General features: G+C 43.5%; 2 protein-coding genes and 1 long non-coding RNA gene across 8 annotated transcripts; 1 reads left to right on the plus strand and 2 right to left on the minus strand.

Annotated features, from left to right (window-relative positions):
- Positions 1 to 4,872: 4,872 nt before the first annotated feature.
- Positions 4,873 to 7,066, minus strand: LOC137840069 (uncharacterized). Its single transcript, XR_011086488.1, has 3 exons — positions 6,663 to 7,066; positions 6,270 to 6,381; positions 4,873 to 6,169 (listed from the first exon to the last, which is right to left on the minus strand). It is a non-coding gene; the product is annotated as an uncharacterized lncRNA (long non-coding RNA).
- Positions 7,067 to 7,404: 338 nt separating this feature from the next.
- trim25l (tripartite motif containing 25, like) lies at positions 7,405 to 13,460 on the plus strand. The gene is made up of 16 exons (XM_049753458.2): positions 7,405 to 8,182; positions 8,779 to 8,874; positions 9,464 to 9,697; positions 9,785 to 9,944; positions 10,150 to 10,182; positions 10,274 to 10,306; positions 10,380 to 10,430; positions 10,514 to 10,570; positions 10,638 to 10,679; positions 10,754 to 10,813; positions 11,175 to 11,354; positions 11,461 to 11,541; positions 11,626 to 11,661; positions 11,736 to 11,804; positions 12,450 to 12,515; positions 12,779 to 13,460. Exons 1-16 carry the CDS (start codon positions 7,580 to 7,582, stop codon positions 13,351 to 13,353), a joined length of 2,376 nt encoding a protein of 791 aa, XP_049609415.1. The 5' UTR covers positions 7,405 to 7,579; the 3' UTR covers positions 13,354 to 13,460.
- A 79-nt stretch (positions 13,461 to 13,539) lies between these two features.
- On the minus strand, positions 13,540 to 23,597 carry trak2 (trafficking protein, kinesin binding 2). 6 transcript variants are annotated; one of them, XM_049753442.2, is made up of 16 exons: positions 23,436 to 23,597; positions 21,920 to 22,051; positions 21,621 to 21,812; positions 20,317 to 20,376; positions 19,708 to 19,784; positions 19,504 to 19,620; positions 19,177 to 19,392; positions 19,028 to 19,106; positions 18,368 to 18,498; positions 18,189 to 18,263; positions 17,966 to 18,103; positions 17,814 to 17,893; positions 17,471 to 17,611; positions 16,672 to 17,405; positions 16,295 to 16,394; positions 13,540 to 15,840 (listed from the first exon to the last, which is right to left on the minus strand). In XM_049753442.2, exons 1-16 carry the CDS (start codon positions 23,590 to 23,592, stop codon positions 15,129 to 15,131), a joined length of 3,141 nt encoding a protein of 1,046 aa, XP_049609399.1. In that variant the 5' UTR covers positions 23,593 to 23,597; the 3' UTR covers positions 13,540 to 15,128. The 6 variants fall into 6 exon arrangements, with proteins under 6 accessions (XP_049609399.1, XP_049609400.1, XP_049609397.1 ...); XM_049753443.2 differs by lacking the exon at positions 20,317 to 20,376; XM_049753440.2 differs by having other exon boundaries at positions 17,814 to 18,103.
- Between the last annotated feature and the right edge of the window lie 3 nt (positions 23,598 to 23,600).

Genomic DNA, 23,600 nt, shown 5'->3' on the forward strand with positions numbered 1-23,600 from the left:
AAAAAAAACAATACATACAATACACACAATACATACAAAACAAAAAAACAATACACAATACATACAAAACACACACAAAAAAAAACAATACATACAATACATTTAATACAATACATACAATACAAAAAAAAAAAGAAAACAAAACAAAAAAACAAAAAAAAAAAAACATACAATACACGCAATACAATACATACAAAACAAAAAACAATACATACAATACATACATCACATACAATACAATACATACAATACAAAAAACAAAACAATACAATACATACATAGAATACAAAAAAGAAAACAAAAAACAAAACAATACAATACACACAATATAATACATACAGTACATGCAAAACAAAAAAAATACATACAATACATACAATACATACAAAACAAAAAAAACAAACAATACAAAACAATACATACATACAATACAAAAAACAAACAAAAAAAAATACATACAATACATACATACAATACATATAATACAATAAAGTTAAAGTCCCAATGATCATCGTCACACACACATCTGGGTGTGGTGAAATTTGTCCTCTGCATTTAACCCATCCCCATGTGATTTTGATCCATCCCCTGGGGGAGAAGGGAGCAGTGAGCAGCAGCGGTGCCGCTGCCCGCGCTCGGGAATCATTTGGTGATCTAACCCCCCAATTCCAACCCTTAATGCTGAGTGCCAAGCAGGGAGGCAATGGGTCCCATTTTTATAGTCTTTGGTATGACCCGGCCGGGGTTTGAACCCACAACCTTCCAGTCTTCCAGACACTCTACCACTAAGTCACTGAGTACAATACAATACATACAATACATACATACAATACATACAATACATACAAAACAAAAAAACAATACAAAACAATACAAAACACAAACAAAAAAATTACATACAATACATACAAAAAAAAAAAACAACAACCAAAAAACAATACATAATACAATACAATACATACAATACATACAATACAATACATACAAAACAAAAAAACAACAAGACAAAACAAAAACACATACAATACAATACATATAATACAATACATACAATACATACAAAACAAAAAACAAAACAAACAATACATACAAATCTGGCTGGGTGGCTGGCTGGATGGATGGACGGGTGGGTGGGCGGATGGACGGATGGGTGGGTAGGCGGAGGGATGGATGATGGATGGATGGACGGATTGGATGGATGGGTGGGTGGATGGATGGGTGGGTGGGTGGATGGATGGGTGGATGGATGGATGGGTGGGTTGGGCGGATGGACGGATGGGTGGGTGGGTGGGCGGATGGACGGATGGGTGGATGGATGGGTGGGTGGGCGGATGGACGGGTAGGGGGGTGGGCGGATGGACGGGTGGGTGGGCGGATGGACGGATGGGTGGGTAGGCGGAGGGATGGATGATGGATGGATGGACGGATTGGATGGATGGGTGGGTGGATGGATGGGTGGGTGGGTGGGTGGATGGATGGGTGGGTGGATGGATGGATGGGTGGGTTGGGCGGATGGGTGGGTGGGTGGGCGGATGGACGGATGGGTGGATGGATGGGTGGGTGGGCGGATGGACGGGTAGGGGGGTGGGCGGATGGACGGATGGGTGGGTGGGCGGATGGACGGATGGATGGATAGACAGAACACATACAATACCCTGCCATACGCTACCATACACACAATGCATACAATACATACAATACATACAAAACAAAAAAACAATACAAAACAATACAAAAAACAAACAAAAAAATTACATACAATACATACAATACATACAAAAAAAAAAAAACCAACAACCAAAAAACAATACATAATACAATACAATACATACAATACATACAAAACAAAAAACAAAAAACGACAAGACAAAAACACATACAATACATATAATACAATACATACAAAACAAAAAACAAAACAAACAATACATACAAATCTGGCTGGGTGGCTGGATGGATGGATGGATGGGTGGGCGGACGGACGGGTGGATGGATGGGTGGGTAGGCGGATGGATGGATGGATGGATGGGTGGGCGGACGGACGGGTGGATGGATGGACGGGTGGGTGGGCGGATGGACGGATGGGTGGGTAGGCGGATGGATGGATGATGGATGGACGGATTGGATGGATGGGTGGGTGGATGGGTTTGGGTGGATGGAATTGGGTGGTTGGATGGATGGGTGGGTTGGGCGGATGGACGGATGGGTGGGCGGATGGACGGGTAGGGGGGTGGGCGGATGGACGGATGGGTGGGTGGGCGGATGGACGGATAGACAGAACACATACAATACCCTGCCATACGCTACCATACACACAATGCATACAATACATACAATACATACAAAACAAAAAAACAATACAAAACAATACAAAAAACAAACAAAAAAATTACATACAATACATACAATAAAAAAAAAACAACAACCAAAAAATAATACAATACAATACATACAAAACAAAAAACAAAACAAAAAACGACAAGACAAAACAAAAACACATACAATACAATACATATAATACAATACATACAATACATACAAAACAAAAAACAAAACAAACAATACATACAAATCTGGCTGGGTGGCTGGATGGATGGATGGGTGGGCGGACGGACGGGTGGATGGATGGACGGGTGGGTGGGCGGATGGACGGATGGGTGGGTAGGCGGATGGATGGATGATGGATGGACGGATTGGATGGATGGGTGGGTGGATGGAATTGGGTGGTTGGATGGATGGGTGGGTTGGGCGGATGGACGGATGGGTGGGTGGGTGGGCGGATGGACGGATGGGTGGATGGATGGGGGGGTGGGCGGATGGACGGGTAGGGGGGTGGGCGGATGGACGGATGGGCGGGTGGGTGGGTGGGCGGATGGACGGATGGATGGATAGACAGAACACATACAATACCCTGCCATACGCTACCATACACACAATGCATACAATACCATACAATATCATACCATACTATATGCTCTGCATCTGGGAGTTACAATTATAGACATTGAGTAGAGTGGCATGATATTTTTGCAACAATTACACATACCAACTCCAGTTTTATATTTAAAATATGTATACAATTATCAGTATATTGTAATGACTTATAATAATTACAAAAGTATCCGAATTATAATAATTTAATTTTATCATCCATCAACTCACTCAAAAATGTCGGCATGAATCGAGCAGTCGACTAAACGGGAGAAAATCACGCTCGCAAATGTTTGTTGCATAACGGAAGGCGGGCGGGCGGGCGCCATCTTGGAATAGATTTGAACATGACGTAACAAATTCGTCACATTCATCAGTTTGCATAACACGGAAATAGCACACTATATGTAATGCAACATTGTTAATTTGACGAAACAACGCCAAAGAGATTTGAAATACTGTAGCGGCAAAACGACAGTCGCGGTGGCCGGGACGAGTGTGAAAAGATTTTCAAGATATTTGTTCGCATCAAACAAACAAGGCGTCCGTCGTGAGAAACGGCAATGAGCGACAAACATTTGATAGCTTACCCGATAAACCGCCACACGGTCGGTGGCGCCTGCATTTGATAACTCGCCTTGAATCCTGCAACAAACAAACAAGGCGTCCGTCGTGAGAAACGCCAATGAACGACAAACATTTGATAGCTTACCCGAGAAACCGCCACACGGTCGGTGGCGCCTGCATTTGATAACTCGCCTTGAATCCTGCAACGAACAAACAAGGCGTCCGTCGTGAGAAACGCCAATGAACGACAAACATTTCCTAGCATGTTAGCTTACCTGAGAAAAACCGCCCGCTGCGCGGGTGATTGCACCGGTATTTGACAACTTCCCCAATTCACCCGAAGACATGACGTCACATCCGTCAATTCAAATCTTCCTCGCCTGCTCGTCCAATGGTGCTTTGCACACTAGCGTACCACGTGACAGGCCACTTCACACGCGGGCGGTTGCACCCGTCGCTCACCTCAAGACTGAAAACTGCCTTCAAAAACCTAAGTGCCACTTTGCCCGCCAAATTCAGTCTGACCAATCACAGCGCAACTGAAATTGGCTTGACCACGCCCACCTTTCCGACAGGCAAGACTGAAACCTGCCTTCAAAAAAAAAAAAAAAAAAAGTCACAAACTTTATGCAGAAGTGAGAGAAAATCGACAAAATACAGCGCGTGGGTAAGGGCGGGTCCCGAACCATGGTTCCATCGTGTTAGAGGCAATGACGTTTACCACTTGACCAAAGACTCGTGTCCATGACAGTGACAGAAGGGCAACCAACGCTCACCTCAAGACTGAAAACCCTTCAAAATAGTGTTGGCTCGTGAGTGAACGATTCGTTCAAAGAGATTCTAAAGATTCAGTTCACCTAAAAGAACTGGAATGCACATCAGTACTTGGGGAGCTTCCGTAGTTGGTCTTTTAGCAGGCCCCGCCCACAAGTACCTCCACATTGGGTCACGTGACTAACAGCTATTTACATACAATAAAATAAAGTAGGAAAACGTTATTTAAAAACACACACAAAATCATACATACACAAGACCAATGCCGCTGGAACGAGCTGGACTAAAGGAAGACATCCGTTTAAATTTGGTCAATTTTAAGAAATCATGAATATTAAAAGAGGACTTTTTTTAAATGGCAATATTTTTTCATTTTTACATAGCTTGGAAATGTATTATGATGGAGGAGTTTACAGGTGCAGGCCGGAGGGGGCTCGGCCCAAAGGAAATTAACAGATGGAAATATTTGAAAACACTTGAGGTCACCATTAGATTCAGATTTATCACATATATACACACGTATATAATTAAATTTCCTTGAAGGGGATTTACACTGTACATGAAAGTATTTGTAACACCATCATCAGTATCTATAAAAACCTTCAGAGGGGAAAGAAGACAATAGCAAAGTGAAAGGATGGACTGATTTTAGACATCACCATATTTCATATTTCCACAGACAGATATAATTTTGATGTATTTCAATTCAATAAACAAATCATAATGTTAATGTACATTCTTGAAGCATACATCAAGTTGTGCAGGACTTGTGCCATAATGTATACATGTCTGATCATTTCTTTTTTATGGAACAGTCGCCCACCACCCTGCCCAGCCCCCCCTTGCTGGCACTACAGTGCTAACAAAAGTTCCACAAGCCTTTTTTTAATTTTATTTATTTTTTAAACTCTCATACGTTTCACCCATTCAGTAACATTTTTTAAAACTATATATTGGAGGAAATTCGACCTTTTAATTACTATTTAAAAAAAGCTGCAAGTGCAGCATCGATAAGTACGTGCTCGACTCTTTTATTGTACATAGAGAGACAACTAGGGGCACAGACTTTGAAATAAAAACCCCCTTAATTTGATTTCCGATTGAGGTCTGCAGTGGAATTTGAAAAAGGTACACAATGGTACAAGTCGTATGGCAAAATTGGACATTCAGCTCCACGTCAAAGTTCAGTTTGAAAAGTCCTCCCCCAAGTGGGCCGTCAATGGCAACCAAGCACAAGACAACGCTGGATCCAGACCAGCCACAACCACAGCGCACCTCGAAAGCAAGACCAACCATCAGAGCCCTAAACACTGTCCACACCTGCAACCTTTCCATCGTGCACCCATAACCAAAGGCAACCACACTGCCCCCTCCTGGGCACATGATCCGCACACGTCGACTTTTGCAGCGCGATGCTTGATTCTTGACTTGATATGGCCATTGCTCCTTTGCATATGGCCATTGCTCCTTTGCTCCTTTGCATATGGCCATTGCTCCTTTGCATATGGCCATTGCTCCTTTGCTCCTTTGCATATGGCCATTGCTCCTTTGCATATGGCCATTGCTCCTTTGCTCCTTTGCATATGGCCATTGCTCCTTTGCATATGGCCATTGCTCCTTTGCTCCTTTGCATATGGCCATTGCTCCTTTGCTCCTTTGCATATGGCCATTGCTCCTTTGCATATCGCCATGGCTCCTTTGCATATGGCCATGGCTCCTTTGGATAGGCCATGGCTCCTTTGGATAGGCCATGGCTCCTTTGGATAGGCCATGGCTCCTTTGGATAGGCCATTGCTCCTTTGGATAGGCCATTGCTCCTTTGGATAGGCCATTGCTCCCTTGGATAGGCCATTGTGCCTTTTCATATGGAATTATCCCATTCGGCTCCTCTTGCAGCCTACAAAAACACAGACAGCCATTAATTGTGTGCTGGGAAGCTAAAACTCGACAACCATTGTGTGTTGGGAAGTCGAAACTTGACAAAAACAGGTTTTCACCTGATTTAGGACTACTCTTCCTCAGTGTCCTCAACATCACTGAAAGGGCTCCTTCAAGAGCCTCCTGCTTGCTTTGTATAGAAGGATGCTGGCTGGGCGGCAGTTTTTAGTGCTACAAAAGACAAGCAAATGATTGCAACAAAAATAGACATTGAGTCGAGTGCCAATGGCATGATTTTTTACCAACAATTATACATACTAGGAGTTTTACATTTGAAGAAAAATATATTGTAGTAAGTTATGATAATTGATCAAAATTATAGTTCATATTTGAATTTGATACATTCTAAGTAAAGTTTTACATTTGAAAAAATATATAATCATCACATTGTAGTAAATTATGATAATTATTCAGGATTAGAATTCATAATAATAATTTCATAATTTTCTCACCTGGAAAAATAGATGCTCCTCTCCTCAGGCCTTTTCCCACTGCACTAAGCAAGGTGCAAGTTGACTTTGATACATCCATTGATTGTATATTTGTTGCCAAGGCACAAGAAACGAGTGACATGAGAGTAGGTCACCTTGAATTTAAAATTGTTACGTTCGATACCAGCGTCATGGTGATATCAGAAGCATCCAACTAGAGAGAAGCTAGCCAAATGATTTCCGAATGGTAACAGCATCAAAACAGGAAAAGCCTTCCTGTTACTTCCTGGTTGGCGGCTATGCAAGCATTATTAAATATGAGCAAGCTTGCACCAGAAAACTGGGTGAAAAACAAAGAAAATCTAGTGCAGTGTGAAAAGGGGTCTTATGTGTTTGAGCTGGAGAAATATACAGGATCTTTCCGAGCTGTGATAACGAGATGTTCTATGCAACGACGCCAGCCTAAAGCCCAAGTTTTCTGTCGTGTTAGCCTACAAAAAAAGAAAAAAAATCCTTCACCTCACTAAACTGTTTCTCTGCTTGTCGTTTTTTTCTCAATCTCTGCACATTTTCTACTCTTCAAATGTGAATAGTGTATTTAAAAACAAATCTCTGAATTGATTCGACAGGAATTTCACCTTTCGATGATATTTATGCTCAACCGTGAATTCCAAATACTGTTTTTTGTGGTTTAATTAATCAATCTCACGCTATGGCTCTCTGGCTCACAGACACAATGAAAGGATTTACTGCTTCCTTCACCTATGTCACAGTTTTTCCACCGACACCCGTTTGTACCCGCTCGACCTGCCTGGTGGCTCAGGCCCCTCCCTGCTCTCGCCCTTTCAACCGACTTGATATTTCCTCCTGTGATTGCGAGGAACTCCTGATTTCACTGGTTGTCTACCATTTTTTGCTTTCTATTCGCTTGTTGGACCATGAGTAATAAACTGTGGACAGAAGAGCAGTTCAACTGCCCCGTGTGTTTGGATCTCCCGAACGATCCGGTCACCATCCCCTGCGGGCACAGCTACTGCATGGCCTGTATTAAGGACTACTGGAGCAAGGATGATCCCAAGGGTATCTACAGCTGCCCCCAGTGCCGTCAGACTTTCTGTCCTCGGCCCTCGCTTTCCAGAAACACCATGCTGGCTGAAGCTGTGGAGCAGCTCCGCAGAGGAATCCCAAGATCTGAGGTCTCTAAAAGCATCAAATTAAAATCCCAAAAGCTTCTCCCCTCCTCAGTTGTGCAGTGCGACCTGTGCAAAGGAGAGCAGAAGGCAGCGGTCAAGACCTGCGTGGTGTGCATGAGTTCGTACTGCGAGAGCCACCTGAAGCCTCACCAGACCACCAAGGCCCTGAGAGAGCATGAGCTGATTGCGCCGACAGGGAACTTGACTGAGAAGATCTGCACTCAGCACAAGTACCTGCAGGAGTTCTTCTGTCGCCAATGCAAGGTGTTCATCTGTTGGCTGTGCACGAGCAACCACCACAAAGGTCACGAGAGCGTGTCCACGAAGGTTGAACGTACGGATAAAGAGGTAAGACTGAACAACATAAAAGAACAAACTCAAGATAAAGTTGTAATTTTATGACATTACAGTGAATTTTTCTTTTCTCTAACAACACAAGTGTATTTCCAAAACACAACTTTATATATATATATATATATATATATATATATATATATATATATATATATATATATATATATATATATATATATATATATACCTTTCATTTTGGAAAAGACACCTTCATTCCCCAAAAATGTACCTTTTATTCTTTGCAAAAATAGGAATGTATTCCTGCAATTGTATGCCTACTGTACATACAATGTCAGATTTGTTTGATGACATCAGCCATGTCAGCGCTGTCAGTTGGGCGGAGCTAAGGGAGGGTGCACTAACTGGTTTAGTATGCTTGTTTTATTGGCATGCCCTTCCACATACCATTGGCAAACGATTTTTCAAACTGATACCATAATTTAATAATTGTATGCAAGTCCTCAAGCTAAGGCTTCAGGATCTTATTTTGAGAATCATTGCATTAGACTAGAGACTCCTGGACTTTTGCATAGTCAGCTGCCTCCTAACACCATTCCTGTTCGTTCATTCATCATACTCCTCGACTGCAGAAAGGGCTTTCTGAGATGCAGGCGGAAAATCAGAAGAAGCTCAAAGATAGACAGCAGGAGCTGAAGGACATGAAGAAGATGATGGACGGAATGAAGGTAGGATCTGAAAGAGTAATAGTATTCCCGCTAGGAGGCAAGACTTTTTTTCAATGTTGTTTAACTCATCATCATCATCATCGGTTTTAAGTCCGCTTTCCAGACACCGCTGGGTTGGACTGGGTTAACTGAGGTGTAATTTGACTTTCAGCCTCTAGATGGCAGCTAAATGTTGTGTTTAACACAAATTCAAAGAAATAGAGAGAAAACAGGATGTATTTCAAAACCAACCTCACTCATGGAACACGAACGATTATTGACATATATTGTGAGAAAATAACTTTCCTATTTTGGGGGGCAAACAAACAAAACAAAAAGCATGACATTTATTTACTGTAAATAGAGGGATTGCGCAATAATTCTTTAATAATTACTTTCACTACATTTCAAAACTTTACTTAAATATAATTTTAATTTAATCTTTACTAAAGTATAGTTTTGGCTTTTCTTTATTTACTGGTCAATGTTCAAAATTTGCCTTATGCTGAGCAAAATATTTCTTTTATGTTGCGGTACTTTGTGTAAAAGTTGAAATTCTCCCAACATGACAGCATACTTGATGGGGCATACTTACATGCTTCATGTACAGCGCTCTGCAGACCGTGTTCACACCGACTCAGAGAAGGTGCTGTTGGAGCTTCAGCACTCGGTGGAGAGACTCCAGGAACTGTTAGAAGAGTTGCTGGATGAGGTCGGCCGAGAGAAGATGGAGCAAGCCCAGGAGGTGACTGATAATCTGGAGGCAGAGATCAAGGAACTAAAGAGGAGGGAAACTCAGATGAAGGACCTAGCTCAATGCCAGGATCACATCTACTACCTGCAGGTATGAGGCGTACTTACTTCAGGGCCAAAATGGCATTCTCTGCTTACAAAAGGCCAAATTGATTCGGAGTTGCACAATTCCTTTCAGACGTATGACACCATGTGCAGTCCACTCGAGTCGGGAGACCTTCCAGCCGTGCAGGTCAACCTTGACGCTTCCTTTGAGCCTGTGCGGGAAGCCATCCTAGACCTAAGGGAGCGAGTGGAGGACATGTGCAACCTGGAGCTGGGCAATATCACCAAAAAAGGTTTGGATCAAACACACATCTTATGGACAGGATTCAACATTTTAAACTTTAAAAGGAAATGAAAATAGTCATTAACAGTTGTTGCATTTTTTTAATTGACATCCATCCATTTTTTTTAAATGCATGTTTTTGGACTGTGTAAAGAAGCTAGCGTATCCGCAGATTTTTTTTTTTTTTTAACCATGTTTGTTTTCCCTATTTACAGTCAATGAGACAACGTTATTCACACTGGGTGCTGGTAAGAATGTAATTATTAAAAATAAAAGGATTGTACCTCTATAAAAGTCACATGGTGAGAGAACTAATTGTGTGTTTTTGTTGTCATGCAGGCAATCGTAATCAGAGAAGTGGCCTCTTAAAACGTGAGTTGTGTACTGCATGTTAAAAGCAACAACATCATTACAATGACCACAATCTGTTTTTTTTCCACTCCAGTATTTTCAGCCCTTGGATCACGAAATGCGAATCAAAACAACCGTTCGGCAGGTATGACCCTCATCCCTTTCTGTCCAAGTTCAAAGATCGTCATCATCCGAATTCACATAAAAAATACTCAAATGGCTCCACAGGGTCATCACCAAGTAGCTCAGTTACGTCACGAAGTACTGACAGAAGAGGACTAATGGGTAATGCCATTCACCAAAGTGTTTGTGTGCTTCATGGTGTTCAAACCGGAAACAATCTTTATTGCAGGCATTAGAGGTCAAGATGTGAGGAGCAGAGACACGTCACGAGGTGAGGGTTTTGTTCATTTGAAAATGTTAGGGAGAACAGCCAATGTGATGGATCATGCCTCCTTCCTGTTGCAGAGGTCACGCAGAGGTCACCAAGGCTTTGGGGCAGAAGGGGCCGAGATGAAGGAGAGTCAAGTAGGTTTGAAAATTTTATTCAAGAGCCTATTGTCTTTAATCGTTTTTTTGGTCCAATCACATTTCAGCCTCTATGCGTTGCTATGTCAGTCTAATCTGCCCAGGTCCTACGTGCTTCTATACCATGCAGTCAAGAACAAGCGGATTGCTTTCAAACAAGGGTTAAGGTTTCAAACTAGGCTTAGGGTTATTGTTAGGGTTAGGGTTGGTGTCAGAGTTAGGGGTTAGGTGGGTAAGGGTTAACGGTCAGGTTTAGGAGTTTTAAGTTTAAAGTGACGAAATCATAATAAAGTAAGTAATTTTAAAAAAGTGCTGCTGAATAAATATTTTATTTGATGACTTTTGTTATCATTGTCAACAGCACGGGAGGCCAACCTCAGACCAAGCCCCAGACCCAGCCCGACTCCAAGCCGGAGAGGATCCCCGTCTCTGTGGAACAGGTCCAGTCAGAGTCAGGGTGTCCCTGCTACTCCGCCCACTCCCGCACCAGTGAGCCCGAACCCGAGCCAGACGCTTGCTCCCGCGCCAGCATCCACCGGAGGTGCAAAATCATTTTGTTCTCTAATGGCATTATGATTTCTGTCAAAAGTCAAAACTGCTCAAATTTGACCCAAAAAGTACATATTTTTCCCGTCTTCTCTGATCAGCTTTTAGTCGCATGTCATCAATCAGCAGCATTTTCCGGTCACGTCGCGGCAACACACCTGTAGCAACCGCAGCGTTGGCAGGCACGTGACCTCAGACTTCACCTTTCATTATTGTTGATGCAACGTTGACATCTAATCATGCAACATTACGCTCCTCTTTTACAGGGGGGCTGCCAACCGTGTCTGAAACACCAGTAGAAGGTCAAATACAGTCATATCTAGCCAGAATCCACTTTGATCACTTGAATGAGATCCCATCTGTTTTGTCATTACAGTTAACCCTGGTCTGTTCTTGGACTCACCCGCCCCCACTGCCAATAATCACACTACTGCTTTCCCTGCGTGTGAGTGAAATGATACAGCAATCTGTCTATAATGAGTTAGTAATTACATTATGAATTTATGTAGGTGGTGCTCGACTGGTTAGCGTGCCCGCCACACATTAGAGAGGTGCTGGCGTTGAAATCGGGCTTCAAGCTTCCTCTGTGGAGTTTGCAAGCTTGATCGAGCTTGTTTGTCATTCAGTGTGATTATGAGTGTGAATGGTTGTTTGTCTATTGGGGCCCTGCGATTTATGATAAAATCTGCATCTTTATTTATGATAAAATAGAGCCATCTAAATCATCAAATATAATTTTTTTTTATAGATATTTTTGTATGTCCTTAATTGGGAATGCACTGTTACACGCAGGCAGCAGGAAAAAAAAATCAAAATATTCAATAGCTGTTCGACGCACTTTACATTTCAATGATAGAAGAAATACAAGAACTTGAATATTATTGCTAATCATTTTACATCGTGTGAACATTACCACCGCGCATTGGCGGAAAATAGAAAAAGTAATAAAATAATGATTTGCTTTAAAAGAATATTTTGCACATAGAAATTAATGATTGTACCACTAACTCCTAACATCTGTTTGGCTAGATTGTGGCCACCATCATCTGGGCATTTTTTGCTGACATCTTTTATATTTTTCTGCCATCAGTAAGAGAAATTAGCCTTGCCAGCTTTCAGGCTCCAGAACCGAGGGCAAGGGAAGAGTTCCTGCAATGTAAGTCTCATTTGTACCTGGTAATAGAGCCACCACACATCATGCCTTTGTATGATATTGTACAAGTGGAGAAAAGTGTGGACATTTTCAGCACTAATTAGGAATTTTGCAGACTTGAAAATTTCTTTGTTCAACAAGTCCAAGTCAAGGCCATTTGTATGTCAATGTGGATGGACAATTAGCACTTTACGGACTGTGCAGACAACAAACCAGCAACTGAAAGTCTCTCTCTTGCGCTCGCTCTCTCTCTCTCTCCCCCGTAGATTCTGTGAACTTCACCCTTGATCCAAACAGCGCCCATCGTCGCCTGATTCTCTCTGAGGGCAACACCAAGGCAACCCTGCAAGGGGAAATGGCGGCCTATCTAGACACCCCCCAACGTTTTGACGGCTGGACCCAGGTCATGTGCGGGACCCCGGTGTACTCGCAACGTTCCTATTGGGAGGTGGAGTGGCGAGGCCGAGGCTCCTCCATGGGCGTGGCATATGCATCCCTGAGCAGGAAGGGCTCGGATGCCAGGGCGGGAATCGGCTACAACGCCCAGTCGTGGACGCTGGAGCTTTCCGACACTTGCTGCTCAGCGCTGCACGACAACGAGAAGAGGGACATCCCGGTCACCTACTCCCCCCGTCTGGGAATCTTTGTGGATTTGTCCGATGGAACGCTAGCGTTCTACGGCGTGGCCGAGAGCCTGACGCACCTTCATACATTCCGGGCAAACTTTACCCAGCCCCTCTATGCAGTCTTTGGGGTGGGCAGCGGAGTCGGGGTGGGTTTGGATTTTGCACGTGGACAATTCAGCTCCACCTCTGACAGCATCAAGCTGTGTCCCATGTGAATGTCGATACCTAAGAATTTGTTTTATATCCTGTTGAGCAGGACAGGGGTGTCATTATTACACACCCCTGTATTTGAGTATTTTGTATAAAGTTATCGTTCAACACATACTGTATGTCAATTGATGATACTTTTTTTCCACATTACATTCATCAGTATGAATCTTTCCATCAATTACATATGAACATTATTTTTTTTTCGTCGCTTTATTGGAAAATGGGGGCAAATAATTAACAGCTGTTGCTTACAGAACCTTTAGCCAGGATTAGCTGTAGCCAAGTGACATCCAAGCACGATAAATCTTAGAGATAAACCTTCAGTCTTACAAACACACCAACATTTCATGTGGGTTAAAAAATGGCGAGGTAAAATACATGAAAGACATTACATTAAAAAATAAAATAAATAAAAGAATGGCATGCTTTTGGTAATCTTCCAGATCTGAAGAAAAAAAAAGGAGACCGCATAATATTCGTAGTCAATGTGACTGGAATCGTTTTCATCGATAGGTGAGTGTAGGAAAAACAAACTTTAAATAGAAACAACATAGTGCAGTGACTCAGTAGAAGTCTGGACAGACTGAAAAACAAAACATGCAAATAATACACACAGAATGGCGACAAGGCAAGAGAGCAACACTTCTGCTTTCTATATAAGGCCGCTTATAATTTAAAAATAATTTGGATTCACCACACACAATACCCAAGTTGCCTGGTCTGGTTCAGACTTTTACCAGGTTCCATAAACATGCTGGGACCTGGATGCAAGAATGTCATGTAGGCATCCAAAAACGCTGGAGAGGGGACTTTCACCCATTGGGAAATGTTATACACGTGACGCCAGAGATGGGGAATGACTCAAATTAAGCTGGCAAAGGATCCTCTTCTCTTCTAAACGGCTTTACTGTCAATACACAGGGTGTCTCTAAAAAGTTCCACTATCATTTGGCAGTTTAATACAATGATTGTAAATTGAGATGTGTAGGCTCCCTCTTGTGGTACAACAGGGAAAAACGTCACTTTGAAACCAAATGTTATACCGGCTTACGATAATGTTTTATACATTTTAAGGAATAAAACCTCCTTGTTCGGCCCACTACTCTACTCCAGTAACAATATGACTTAAAAACGGTCATTAAGATAGCACATGGAGAGCTAAGTATTTTTTATGTGGTTAAAAAGTTTGGGCTAATAACAGACAATTCTCATGCAAATGAGACGTGTGTATTATTTCCCCCGACTTAAAGACAAAGAACGTTTTGTTTGTCTAGTGTATGTGGAGTTGCTCAGACAATCATATTTGAAATGGATATTTTCGGGGACACCCTCTACTAGAATTCCTAAATTTATATTGAGGCCACGATTGAAGAAGCCCTTGTAATAAGTCTGGACTCAAACATGAATGAACATACAGAAACTTTCATTTCTAAAAGTGTCACACCCTGAAACACCTTCTCTTTCACATCCGCAAAACCTTCTTTTCTCATGGAAGTTACGCCGCATCGATACACGGCGTCCCGATACTTAAGTCCAGGTGGTATATCGGGCCCCTTTACAAAACATCCAGAGCCTTTTGACAAGGTACCACAAACCCTATGAGACAAAAACTAAGGCCTTAATAAATAGAATCATGGCCAAAAGGTAGCTGGTAATTAAAAACTCAGTTCAAATCTGTTGTGCTTTAAAATCAAGTCCAAAAAAGAGGGTGGGGGACGCAAGGGGGCGGGGGGGTTAAAATCAGGCAACTTAAGGTGGATTATAAGGGAAATGACGCACTTTAGGATTCACCAGAACGTGGTGGGGTATTCAAGGTGGCTTTTGTGCATCTTTGTTTGAGATTTCCCCAAGCTGGTGGTGGGAGCGCCAAGGAAGTGGGGTGAGGGGGAGGCAAGGGCTGACCTGTCGGCTTTCCCGCCCGTGCGCCGATCATCGCCGGAAGGCTCTGGTTGCGCCTCAGACCATCCAAGAGGCTCCCGCCACCCGCCGACACGAAGGTGGCGGACGCCGGGGGTACCTTGCTAAATCCCATCTGACGCAGCCTCTCCAGAAGGCTGACATTAAGCGGGGATGGCCCACGGGCGGAGTTCTCTCGAGAGGGGCTGGGTAGGTCAGGATGCGGGGAGCGGCCAAGGTTCAAGCCGTAAACATCTCGCAGGAACAATTCCGCCGGCCTTGATGCCAGGAAATTGTCAGCCGAGCGCTGGTGGCTCTCGGATCCGGGTGAGTGCGACGGCGAGTTGGGGGGTGTGCCCGGAAGAAGGCGGAGGAGTGGCTTGGGGGGCGTGGATCTGGCACATGATGGGGGGGTTTCTGTGGACACTTGTGCAGAGATGCCTTTCTCCAGGACCAACTTGGCCAAACCGCTGGCGGCCACAGGGGGACGCCGGGTGGGAAAGAAGTCTCCCAGGCTGAGTCGGCAAGGGGTCAGGGGGGTACTGGGTCCCGTCCTCATGGAGCTGGGCGTGTTGCCATTGACAGAGGACTGTGAACTACACAGTAAAAATAAAAATCCTTATAGGCCATTTCAGTGTGGCATCATTTGATAAACATTCAAATGTTCCTCTTTAGGAGATGATGGTCTTATTATGATTATTTAACTAAGGATGTTCCTCTTTCGGAGCTGATGGTCTTATGATTATTTAACTAAGGTGCTTTGATCGTTTGGGCTGAGTTTGGTTCCCAGTCTATCCCTTTAGAAGTGGCTACTACGCAAGCAGCTAGTCTTCTATGTTCAATGACATCCATTAAATGTAATAAACTGCCTGTCCTAATGTTTCATCAAACAATTGGGCAAAAAATATTTCTACACAGAGTGGTGTGTAACCTCAGTTTGTTTGGAAAAATGATCTGTTCAAAACGTCAAGGAAGAGATTTTGGGTCTACCGTTGAAAAGTATCATTAGATTTATGGAATAAATACTGTACATGGAAAAGGAATACTGACCTTGCAGTGACTTGTGTGACATCACAAGGGTGTAGGATGCGGCAGGTGGTGAAAGTGTAGGTAGAGAAAGTGGAGCTCTGACACTTGACTGGATTTCGGACTGTACACAAACAAAACTGAGATGAAATCTTGACTGCTGGGGTTGATTCTGTAAACCAGCTGGCCATGCATTTACATTGTCAAAAGTCTTGTAAAACGTTTTGCATTCATTTATCTTCTTGAAATTGGTTGATTACATAAACAGTGAAGCACCATTATTCATCGGTTATGTGGACCTGGCCAACGAGTGACTAGTGAATGATTCTATAAAATGTAGGAATAAAAACACATATTTGTAAAATAAATATATGATGATCGATCTGCATGGTGATGTTTACCTGAGACAGATGCGCTGGATTGGACGGTCGTAGTGGAAACATTCGGAGCAGACTGAGACGATGTGTAGGATGTCTCGGCGACTGCGGTGGCGGACGGCGGCCGGGATGGTGAGAGAGGAGCGGCGGGAAGGGGCGGGTTCGAAAGCTTTCTATCTTTCTTCTCCTCTGGTGTAGATGAGCAGCGCACTTTGAAGACAATACCACCTTCTTCCTCATCTTCCTCTTTACCCCGCTCGGTTGCGCCTTTCTCCATGACGCCAGCCTCCTCGTCTCGATGTGCTTCACCGGCCTCATCTTCCTCCATGTCATTCAAGCGGTAAATGGCATCCTGGGCAAGCGGCCGGAAACCTTTGGTGACGACGCCAGGGTGCGGGTCCAGGATGGTGGCCAAGTGAGGTTTGGCAAGCTGCTGCCAATGATGGAGTGTCAGTGAGCCTTCCATGGGCTTGACAATCTGAAGCTTCTCTGGCAGGAAGGTCCTGAAGACGCTGGAGCCTATAGAGATGTCCGACAGATTGGAAAAGGAGGAGAACACACTGCCCATTGGTGAGCTGCAGCCGCTTCCTGCATCGTGAGCCTCCGCCCCAGCCAGGCCTTGCAGCTTTTTCTCCCGTTCCGCCTTGAAGAACTGGTGCTCCGACAAGAAGTTCTGCCGTCGAAGCGACAGGCGGTGCAGTGCTTTCGTGAGGTCATTCCCACCAGGGTAGCCCGGCTGGCCCGTTGGCACTTCATCGCTTCAAACATGAAAGCAAAATCAATCAAAATCCATCTTGCTTGATTTGATCGACTTGAGTCTTACCCCTGAGAAGAAGTGAAGGGCTGTGCGGTCATCACCAAAGAGTTGCGTCCAGAACCGGGAATAGGCGGGGTTGCCGAATGGGGCCGGGATGTTGAAGCATTGATGGAGCGCACTGTCTGGAAGACTCGCTTCTGGGAAATCCTGGAGTGGAAAGTCCATTGGTAATGACTAAGGTTAGCATTGACACCATCACGCTGATATCATGAGCTCACTTGTGGTTTGCTATTACAGCCTATTGAATATTTTTTAACTTAAGCAACACCACGTTTCAGACACAATTTCTTAAGAAATTACTACTACCCGCTCAAATGTGGAATATTTTGGACCACAGTGGCCATCATACCTTTGGTCCTGACATGCACTTTCTTCTTCAACACACAATTCTCTCCTCATGGTGCCTTCAATTTCTGCAGCCAGCGAATCCTGCGCATGCACAACCTCATGAGCAATAATGTTAATGAGAACCGCGTGTTCTTTGACAAGATGCCCTCTCACCATCGGGTATAGGCCATAGGAGAGATGCCGTCGCATGCCAGAAGGGGGAGTGTTTTTGTTGCGAAGCTCCCTGATCTCCTCCTGGGACTCGTGGAGCATTTCGACACACTCGGCGTTCCTCTCGGCCAGCTCGTTCAACTACGCCGGCATAGAATTTGGATTTGCCGCTCAATGAAAAGATCTTCAAAAAGGTGTCTGTGCCTTTGCGTGACATGGTGCCTACCTCTGCCGTGAGTTGTCTCTGGGCCTCCTTGGAAGCCTGTAAGTGGATCCTCAGCTCCTCTTTCTCCAAAGCCAGCTTAATGATAATAGTGACAATGTTAGAGACTTCTGGTTGAGCTAGCAAAGCAACAGTGTGCATTAGAGCTGAACAAATGATGAAATTGAAACCTGGTTCCTTACCTCCTTCACCCGATGTTGCAGCTCAACAATTTGCGAGAGCAACTGAGCAATTTCTTCCTGGTGTCTGACCAGCTCCTCGTTCTTCTGGGACAGTTCGTCAGTCATAGACACCATCTGGCTGTTGGACTGACCTGAGGTGAGTGAGCACACAACACAGGAACTGAAACGCCACTGTTGTCTTCACAATGTCATATTGTGACTTTTATTTTGATGATGCGTGGTTAATTACCAACGAGCAATGAAAAACAGTTTTCCAAAATAAGATTAAATTATAAGATTAAAAAACAAGATATGAGTGAGTGAGTAAATAAATAAATAAATTATAATAAAACCTTGTTTGTAAAATAAGTTTTGAAAATGACCTTTTCAAAAATGTGTTAAAATGGACATGACATTGTGAGGACCGAATTTATTTTTAGTTGACGTTCAATTTTATTTTTCTGAAAATGGGAACAATCTACTTGTTAAGAGAAATAATGGTAGCAATTTTAGCAGATATTTATAGTACTGAGTGGGAGAAAAAAAAAAAATCACTTGCTTGGCTACAGTTCAAATCAGTGGGTAGAATGTTTTGATTTTTCAATGTTCATTCATTTTTCAAAGCCACTATTCATTTCTATAATATCCCCCAAAAGGTTCTATCACATCAAGGTGACTCACGGAGCTCCTTGACACAGTCGCTCACAAGTTTTTGTTCCTTCTCCTCATAGGTGATGGTGTCCCTCTTCAGCTGGCAGGCCTAAGATAAGTTGCAATGTTAATGCTTGCACAACTCCACATGAATACTCAAGTCCTGATTTGCCACCAACCTCAGACCTCAGAGCCAAGTTCTCCTCCTCGAGCTCCTGCAGCTTACATTGCATCGACTCCAGCTGGCTGAGCGCGGCAGCGGCATTTCCACTGGCTAACTGAGGCTGCTTCGGCGGGGTCGATACGCTGGAGTCTGCCTCGCACTCCTCCGAGGCATTGGCCACCATGCGCAGCAACTCGTCCTTCTTACCGAGCTCATGCTGCAGCTGGTGAACCTGGTCATAGAGCAAGGTTAGTGAGTGACTTCACATTGCGTTGTTTTGAAATACAAGGATATCAAAATGGACTTTTTACTGAATCTGCTGAAGCATTTAACTTCAAGCTACCTGGTCCAGAGTCTGTGCTAGCTGCTCCTCCACAGCTTCATTACGCTCTTGTAGCAGGTGGTTCCTCTGCAGAAGAGACTGCCCGATCCGAGCCGCCAGCTCCAGGTCTCTGTCGCGCTGGACAGTGATAACAAAAGACCCAGGATCAAGGGAATGATCCGATGCGGACGTGCGTGGGAATCAAAACGACGGCACGATGCCAACCTCAGCCAGTAGGTGAGTGACCACTTCGATGTCATTGTACGTCTTGGTCATCTGCTCGGCACGATCAGAACTGAGGACTGACAATACATTGGGATCATTTGGAGGAACATCTCAACAAATGGCACTGGCATAGTATCATGTAGCAAGGTGCATGCATTATGTATGCATTCAGAACATCTGACAAGAACTAACAGACACACTTGTGTAACATGTCAGCTCTTAAAGGTTTGACCACAAGCAACATGAATTAGCTCGTTGCCAAATAAATGATACCGATTGACGACTTCACTGATATTTGGTCCCATATCAATTCTTTTAACGGTGTATTTGGTCAAATTGGACTGTACACACCCAATGTTTTAAGTTACAGATAAACAGCGATAACGTTTCACAGAATTACTTTGCTTGCTAAAACATGGCCATGTACGTGTAGAGTAGTTGCTGGTGGTCATCTTGTGACACGTTACACAGAACGATTACAGCACCAGACTGATTTGACAACTTTTGAAAATAAAATTGAGAAGCACGTGAAAAGCAGATGTGAAAGCCACACCAAAGTCCCCTACTACACCTCACGCTAACGCTAATCAAGTCGGTCCAGAACGATACCTTGGGAGAAGTTGTGTGAGGCAGGTTGGGAGTGAGAGGGGTTGTCCAAAGAGAGATATGCTAGTGAGAAAGAGAAAAAAGAAGGGGATAAAAAAGAGCAGAATGCTAAAAACATTGAAGCAGAGCAAAGAGGAAATGCAGAGGAAAAGCGGAAACTTCATAAATCCAGTTAACATGTTAGTGCTACGCGTCGATCTACATCGAGCACCTGAGTGTGTGTCACCAGCTGTGCGCCGTGCTGCCTTTTACCTGTTTGAAAACAAGATGCAAATCTATTCAATCGGCCAGGAGACCAATAGACCATCTTATTGAACATGTGTGCTTCATATTCATTTGGAGAACGACATACGTATCTCCAAAGTACAGCGAGGCGTTTTTCAAGCAAAGCAGATGGTGCTGTAATCCAAGGTGAACTCTGACCTATGGACGAAAACACTGAACCTAGCTCAGTGCAAAAACAATCTGACTTGCATATGATTACATTCCTTCTCCTATCAAATATTTGAAAGAATCAAGCTTTGTACAGATGATCCCAATGATAAATTGACAAATTGATAAAAAATTATTTTGCATTTTTAAACATGACAATGTGCATGTTGGGGTGCAGGTAATTTTTTTTGTTGGTCTACTTGGGAGTCGCCATCTTCCTGTTCTGATGTAGTATCTGTGACTTTGAGTGTGTATGGTTTTAAAAGGCAGTTTGTGTATGAGCGACTACTATAACATTCGTCCATGTAGCAAAATTATCCTTGGGAAACTTTTGCTTTGATTTTTTTCAAAGTAGTTTTTATTGTTGCAGCCCTAAATGCTACAGTGATCATTAACCCAATCTGCAGCTGTAAAAGTGGATAATGTCAAAGCCAACATGTGACACCCATGTGCAGACGGAGTTAGATCCGGTGTAATTCCCGTGATTGGAATTAAAGGGGATGTAAATTAAGTGAAACGAGAACCCTCACGTGTCCAGTGGAGTGGACACAAACACACACATGCACACAAATCCCTAATATAGCGTTTAAAGCAGGATCTATTTTTAGCTGCATCTGCCTGCCGGGGTTACGCAGAAATACAGTCAGGACAGTTCACGCAACATTTTTTAAGCGTGTACACACACAGCACAACTGTGACTATATGTTCTTAAAAAGTAAAATACTTTACATTTTTGTTGGATTTCTTTTCGAATTATAGAACGGATTAATGCCATTTCTTTTCATATCAGTGGGCAAAGATGATTTCACATATGATTGTTTTGTGCATTCATTTCTATCTGACGCGAAATTATTTTAGAATGCAAACACGCTTACCCATGTAGCGGAACGTCTCCTCCGCCAGCATGGGGGAGATTGCGGTGTGCTGGGCGGGGCCTTCATCTGGAGAGCAGCTCGGGGAAAGCACCCAGTCCTGGCTGTCTGACAAGTAGAACGACCCCGATTCCACCGAACAGGAACCCACTGAGCCGGAGCCGTGGTTCCTGCTGCTGCTCCCCAGGCCCTCGTCTGTGTGTTACAAGACATGACGTCAGGATATGATGTCGTCAATAGTAACTTGGCGCTCCAGACCCGTAGATGGAGGTGAATGATACAAAATTCTACCACATGCGCACCTGTCTCGGTGCTGGACTCCTTCTTCTCCACGGCTCGCGGTTTGACTTCAAACATGTTAGGGAGAGGAGGGTGGTGCGAGGTCACATCACATCCTGACCCAAGAGTGATGGATGATGGCCTCACACCGTTATCTGCGGGAAGAGTTGTTGTTACTTCTAACATGAAATCATGACATTACAACTGAAGTGATATTTTGTTGAAAAGAAAGATGCTCTTCCTGAAGAATACGTGCAAAGCAACATTGACCTTGTGGCCAGACACACGCACATGAACACGTGTCTGTGCGCGCACGAGAGAGACAGACAGAGAGAAAGTGAGAGATTGCAAATCCTTGGGAAAAGCCTTTCCCCGGCTTACATAAGCGAAGGGTGCCTGAAAGTCTTTGGCAGATTGATGTGACGCGTACTACCAATGCTGCAGCCATGTTTTGAAGGACTATACTGTTGTGACCCAACGATTACATCTGTCAATCTGACTGACTAATGAATAGCTGCACGAACAAGAAACCTCAGGGCACATTAGCTTTGGCACTATCTGTAGACCAGGGGTCACCATCATGTTGCCCATGGGAACCGGGTTGCTGCCAAGGACACAAGTAACCTACAGGCCTGTTCTAAAAAGACCTCTTCAATGATGGGATGTTGTAAATTCCTAGGAATGTTGAAATGGAGATGTTGTAAATTTCTAGGAATGTTGAAACTGGAGACACTTGCAGAAACTTGGCTGTTTCATTATTTGATTTGGTGATATGATTGAAAAATCAGTAACATGATCATGTCTTCACAAAAATAAATACCATTATTAGCAATACCATAAAGCTAAAGGTCATTTGAGCAACTTTAGTCCAGCAAACAATATTGAGCTTTCTTCTTGTCCCGTTTAAGAGCGAGTGATGATGTTGGGCGATCGAGTGTCTTAGTCATCCCATGAGTCACATTCAAATAGACATTTGCTTGAATTGCAGCCATTTCCATATGATTTTTACGATATTTGCAATTTGGGCTGTAATCAAAACCAACATTTCTCCTTGGGCTGGAGTTTCTTATGGGGGTTTAATGAAGTAGCTATTTGAATTTGCGTAGGAGGCGGAACTCGGGAAACGCACAATCAAGTCGTCTCAGAAATAACAAAACCTCATTTACTTCACTCAAATTAATAGATAATAATAATAACAATAGAATAATTGGACCAGTGTGGCGCAAACAGCCTAACAGGTGACCATGAATGTGAAATACGATACTAAACTATTAAACACAATGATGCTAGCCCTCCGTTAGCCACTGTCACCGCTAACACATTACGATTTTTTACCAATGTTACAGTTGGGTGAGTTGATGGATACTAAACTGTTCATCTCCCTTCAAACATATGCATTCGTCGTTTTTATGCATTAGAAATCGTTTTTGCTTGTATGGGCGATGATGACCGATTCATTTGCACGGACAAAAATAAGTCATAACTAAAAATAATAAGTCCATGCTCGATTTGTAATATATGATTTAAAAGCGGCCTTACCCTTTGTCGATATGATTCTGCGACATGAGGAATGACGGGTACCAAGAGATTGCCAGGAACGTCGCTCTCGACAAGAAATGCCAAACACCAAGAGAGGAAGTGGGGGAGGAGCGGAGCATGCGACATTAAACTGCGACGGCGCATAACATGATGTCATCACTACGC

The sequence above is a fragment of the Syngnathus scovelli genome, chromosome 2 (genome assembly GCF_024217435.2).
Source record: "Syngnathus scovelli strain Florida chromosome 2, RoL_Ssco_1.2, whole genome shotgun sequence".
In the NCBI taxonomy this organism is placed as follows: Eukaryota; Metazoa; Chordata; class Actinopteri; order Syngnathiformes; family Syngnathidae; genus Syngnathus; species Syngnathus scovelli.